Below are 6,001 nucleotides of genomic sequence, written 5' to 3'. Positions count from 1 at the left end.
ATATATACATATTAGTTCATATTTCCTCATGAGGCATAAAGCAAACTGATAAACTGTGTCATATTTCTTTATTGCACCATGAGTTTATAGTTCGAACATAACAATTTTTTTTTTACTTTAAAATCTAGAAAAAGAAAGTTCAATGAGAATAACAATAAACCAGTATAATTTTAGCTAATAGCATAACATAAAATAGTGCATTTTTTTTTATGAACCCTTTAAATAAATTCCAGGATAATATGGTCTGTTTTTCTTTTGCAACTTGCACCTGACCTGTGTTTTGGCACCACAAGGCCACTGGGCTCAATTTAGCAGCTTAAGCCACAAAGCCTCCAACGAGATTTGGACAATGGGTGAAAATAACATCTCACCCAACACAAACAGAGATGAGCTGCGAGTTTGCAGAACCCTCCAAAAAGCCCCCGCTTTACCCACTATCAGGGGGATTATCTAAAAAGGAGAACAGCTATCTGCTCCGGGGCTAAACACACTTTTTTGTTGTCCCATTGCTTTATGGCTTCCCTCTCGGCTAGACAGACTAACAAAGCTCTCCTTGGTACGCAGGACACAGGAAAGGTGGAAAAGCAGGTCACTGAGAGGTTCACGGATGCATTGTTTAATTAATAAACGCTACCTTGTTTATTCATTGTCCAGCAATAGTCACGATGGAATTCTTTACAATACTTTGCCTGCCGTGATTTACTATGAGAAAACAGAGCTGACTGGAACTGTCACTTTTTGCGGGTAATGTGATAACAAAGTCCACCGGAGAATCTCCCTGTCACCAGTGTGCGTGCTGCAGCTTAACAGTCAAAGCAACACACTCTTGAAATGCTCTTAACAGCTGCAGCTACCTGAAATCAATGTTCTCCTTGGCTCTAGTGACACTTTATCAGGTATTGATCCTGTTTTAAGCTATGCCACTTGTTCCATGTGCTACTCTGCATTTTCTATCATTGTGTCCTCTACACTGCATGCACTCAGGCAGACAAACCACAGCTATGGCTACACCACCCTTTGGTATTTTTAAAACATTGTTTTAATTTTTTTTTGTCCTCCACTGAAAATAAAATAAGATCAATATTAAAAAAAAATATTTATTTTCAGTAAAATAGTGCTAAGCTCAAGATTTGACATTTACTTACACTTTCCACTGAATACTTCACCTTTTTTTTTTTAATCTGAAATTTGTCTGTAGTTTCTAGTCCAAATAATGATAATTACGGTTTGCCCTCACATCATAATTTCTGATGGCCTGTTTAGCCAGTACACCTGTAAAAAAAAAATAACAAAGTGAGTTTTCTAAAATTCTTAAATGTCAAAAGTAGTTTTAGAAACGCTGCAGACTTTATCCACTTTTTTTTTTTTTACATGGACTACATACAAATGTTACACACAGATTTTTAAAATAGCTATATTGTGTCCAGCCCCTCAGAGTGTCTAGGGCATCTAAAACAGCAAGATCCTCTCAAGGTGCTACAAATACCATACCATGAAGATCAAAATGACCTTATATATATATATATATATATATATTTATTTATTTATTTATTTATTTTTTCTTGTCTTAGCAACAAATTTAAATATTTACTGCAGTTTTAAATTGAAAATTTATAAATAGAAAATGCACTGGTTTTGAAGACGGGACCCATATGGGTAATGAGCTGAAAAATGGTCCTCAAATAGGATGTTGTATAGGTTTAATATGGAACATTTATAGGTAAAAAGTGGGAACAAATACAGCTCATAGCAGTGCTGCCCAACTCAGAATTACCTCCTTGACACCCATTTAATAGCCACCAATCACAGGTTCACCGGTGCCCCCAAAGGACCCCAGAGGTCTTGAAAAGTGCTGGTCACCCCTGGATTAACAAGTTATTTTCCTTGCTTTCTATTGTGAGGGCTGTGAGTTATCCATAGGCCTCTAAATACCTCAGTCTGATTCCTAATCATTTTAGCAAAGGTGATCTTTAACAAGTTCCTGGTCTCCTTTGAGTGAGACTGAAGCTTGATCCTTGGTAGCTTTCCAAAGTCCCACAAAGCCTTAACCTTGGAGCCCCCCCCCCTCCGTTTCCCCCTTTTCCAGGGAAGTGGATGCGGAGAAGGAGGTGTTTTGGTGGGCGGGTGTCTTTAGACTCAGCCGTGTCTGAGGTATACGGAGAAAAACCAAGGATCTGCCACATTATATGCTCCAACATGACTGGCAAATCCACCACGGTTAAACAAACTTAACCTTCATTTGTGAAACGGTGCAAATCAAAGGGCAAAAACGACTTGTGCAAGTAATTACCACTGGGGGAGAGCAACAGGGTGAAGGAAGGATGGAAAAGAGGCATGAGGGGAGGGAGGGGGAGCTGGACGAGGTGTAGGTGGTGGGGATGTGAGTGTGGTTGGTTGTAAGGGACAGCTAGGCGCTAACAGGTTGAATGCAAGGAAATGGGAATCATTTAAGGTGAGGGGCATTTTTAATGAGTTTGCTCAGAAATTGATTTTCCACTGTAATCTTTTATTTATATGCGGCCGGCGTTGTGTCCCTGGTGGAGGGAGGGTCAGCCCTCAGAGCACCCTGTCAAGGCCCCACACCCTCAAACAACACCCCAAAGCCCAGGGAAAATGGTATTCTAACTAAGGCAAATATTGCCCTGTCTTGGCTTAAGGGGCTGTTTGCTCTAAATGAAAAAAAAGAAGAAGAAAAAAAAGTTGTCTGTTCCTCTTTTTCCAAATTAATAGAACGCTTTGCTCTCTTAATAATTTAAGAACTTCTTAAATTGCTTCCATAAAAAAATGCTTTCGTAATTGAATAAAGATCGATTAGTTGTTCTTAAACCTAATTATTACATAAGTTAAATTAAATTTATTAAGTAGCACAATTTTACAGCAAATGTTTTCTTCAGAGATCGTCCAAAAACGTCGGTTAAATCAAACCATATTACTAAGTTAATTACTTACAAATTTATCCTACTTACTAAACAATGTGGTCAAGTCCATTTAATAATAATAATGTTTTTTGCAAACGGATCTATTTAAGTTGCCATTTTCATTTAATATAATGTATTCAGTTTCTTGTTGACAACAATTAATTATGTCCAAATAAAAAAATAAAAACAATGCTTGTTTCAAACAAAAATTTGCAGAAAAAATACAATATTAACAGTATTCTTGTCTAAAGATAGGCACCAATTCCACCACAAGTCTGCAAAGACAAGCTGCTATGGATAATAAGTGGATGGATATTAACATTATTTAAAGTTGCAAAGGTCCTGTGACATTAAAATATGTATGTGTGTATTGGATTATAAATTGCATGTTATATTTTTGAAGTCTTCTTCCTTGTAAATTCTTCTAAAGTTGTGTTTTCAAAAGTAAAGTTATTTCTAAGACCACTTTTGTCTTGTACGTTGGCTTAATGATCTTTTATCCCTTAAAGATTAATATTGCTCTAAAATTAATTGTACATCATTAGAGCATACAGACAATAAAAAAAGGAATTGCCAAACGCAATGTCCAATTTAAATGCGCCTACCCTGCGTAAGGTCTTCAAACTGAACTGCCATCCGCGCTGCTTGCTTCTGCGCTACTTATATTGAGACTCTAGTGTCATCTAGTGGCGGTAACAATAACTACAGCTTGTGTAGTAGTGGAGGTGTTTCCAGTAAGAGAGAGACAGACTTGATGATGTATGTATTAAAGGGATCTAGGATTAGTTGAACATGTTGGCCGAAATATGTTGGACTTTTTCTAATTACTAATGTTTGTCATACGCCAAAACTCATAATTACTTCAAAAATGTACATCTTTTGTTATATTTTTTCACCCAATGGGTTGATGAGAACGGTCCATTCTGTACTGGAATCTAGAAAGTAAACACAGGAAGGTTAACTTTTCCTGAGTTGTTGTTTATCATATTGTGTTTGACTGGTGCAATTTTAGACAATGCCACTCTGTGTCTTTATAAGTTGTAATAAATAAAAATAAAAAAATCACGGTAATAAACTGGTTTCTTTCAGTCAACTTACCTTTTGTAAGCACATCTCTTTGCACTACTGATTTTAATAGTCCCACAATTACTAAAACTGAATTTGTCTGAAGTACAAATCTGAGAAGACTTTTAAGTTTCAGTGCTTGTCTTCAATTTAACCAGCAGATGGCGGATTAAGACTACCTGTTGCACAAGTTTCCCTTCTTCACTAAAACTTTACACACTTAAAAATAGAATTAAATCACTGGATTGCTCTATTTGAAGTTTCAGAAATCTACATACAAAAAAATAATAAAATAAAATAAATAAATAAATAAAAATCAGATAAGAGTCTTTTTTAGCTTTGGCTTCATCAGGGAAGTAATTATTGATGTATTTTCATTTTTATTTAATGCACTTCCACTAAAAACAACAACTCACAGTATACTTCATTAGTTTTTATTTTTTTATATATTTATCAAATAGCAAGAAAATATACTCTGTTTTCCAGAATTAATAAATACAATACAAATTTAATTTATGAACAAATGCACAATTTACAAAGTGACAGCTCATGCGCAGCACTGTGCGCGACGAAGCCATTCATCACAGAATCGTAACCGTCATTAATATGTTCAGATCTCATTGTTAAAGTAAATCTTTTCTACTCAATATTAATATTACATTAGGTCAAGACTCCCAATTCTTTGGAATAATTCACTGTTATGCGTTTGTTATTCTAATAGTTCAAGAGGCCTGTGAACCTTCATCCACGGCCCGCGTTGTTGTGCCTTTAAGAGCCTCTTCCTCACACTTTGACGCCTGGTGAGTCATTAAGCACGTCCAACATGCCGGCCACGATGTCTCTGTACTGAGGAGGCTGACAGCAGGAGTGTTCCCTCTGAAGATCGGCTGTCCTGCTGGCTGAAGCTTCTCTCCATCTCATGTCTGCGCGTGCTGGCGATGGCCGCCCTCGTTCGTCTTTATCACATACATTCCTCTGCTCTGGTATGGATGCAGTAGCGTCTTAAGTGTCTGCCCGTGAGATAGCTCTGTCTTGTGGTCAGGAGGTGAGCAGCAAGTGTGATAAAAACCAGACGAAACTACAAGGCAGGGTGAGGGAAGTGTGAGCCAGCTGGGCTGAGCTGAGGCTGTGCAGCGTGGGTGAAGGAGAGTCAGCGCGTCGCTCTAAAGAAAAGATTTCCGACTGTCTGTGCTGTTCTCGATGGGTCAGCGGAGGCTCCACTGTTATATACCCGTTGATTATCCTCACATTAGGTGGTGGTGTGCTGGAGGTGGGATAGAACAAAAAAAACAACAACAAAAAAAACAGTTAATTAAAACTTTGTGGTGTTTTTTTTTTTGGTCAAACCATTCAGAGTTGCCTCAGTTTGGAAAAATCATTAGGATGATTTTCTGCAGCTGTCTATAAGTTAATAAGACCAGGAAGAAGTTACAAACTGAATGTCTGCCAAACGTCTTTGATCTTGTAGCTCCAATAACATTAAACAACATGGAAGTTTATGTTTATTTGCAATATGAATCATCAATAACTCAATATAAAATGCACTTTCACGGGCCAGAGTACCTGGTAGACCCTGATTCTTCAGGCAACCATCTGCTACAGGTAAGACGTTGACACCCCCGCCCCCCGCCCCCTACCCCCCGCCACAGACCCCGCCGCCACATCTCCCCCACATCTCACACCCACCCCCACACACGAAGCGTGGCTCCCCGCCCCCTAATAAAAGATCTCAACTTTTTAAAAGTCTAACCTGTATCTAATTCCTTTAAAACTGAACATATTTTAATTCTGGGAACATCGTGTAAACATTTATTCTATAATGACGTGAAGAGTTTGAGAAAAATTTAAGGGCTTCTTATAGGATGTAAGTGGCTATCGTAATGTTTATTTTAAAAATAAAGCTTCATAGATCACAGTTATCTGTAGATTAGCCAGCCACTTAGTCTTAGTAGCATTTATTTGGCCTTTGATAATAATTTGAAAGAACCCAGATTTTAAATTACCTTTTAGAAATATAT

General features: G+C 37.6%; 1 protein-coding gene across 1 annotated transcript in view; it reads right to left on the bottom strand.

Annotated features, from left to right (window-relative positions):
• Window positions 1-4,401: 4,401 nt before the first annotated feature.
• trabd2b (TraB domain containing 2B) overlaps window positions 4,402-6,001 on the bottom strand; it is an 84,548-nt gene continuing 82,948 nt past the window's right edge. The window contains exon 7 of the mRNA XM_007558731.2: window positions 4,402-5,247. Within this exon, the coding sequence (XP_007558793.1) occupies window positions 5,022-5,247 (226 nt within the window). The 3' untranslated portion in view covers window positions 4,402-5,021. The remainder of the gene's footprint in view (window positions 5,248-6,001) is intronic.

Source organism: Poecilia formosa, unplaced genomic scaffold (assembly GCF_000485575.1).
Source record: "Poecilia formosa unplaced genomic scaffold, Poecilia_formosa-5.1.2 Scaffold98, whole genome shotgun sequence".
Lineage (NCBI taxonomy): Eukaryota > Metazoa > Chordata > Actinopteri > Cyprinodontiformes > Poeciliidae > Poecilia > Poecilia formosa.
Note: the sequence above shows the minus strand (reverse complement) of the source record. Positions and strands in the feature narration are given on the sequence as shown.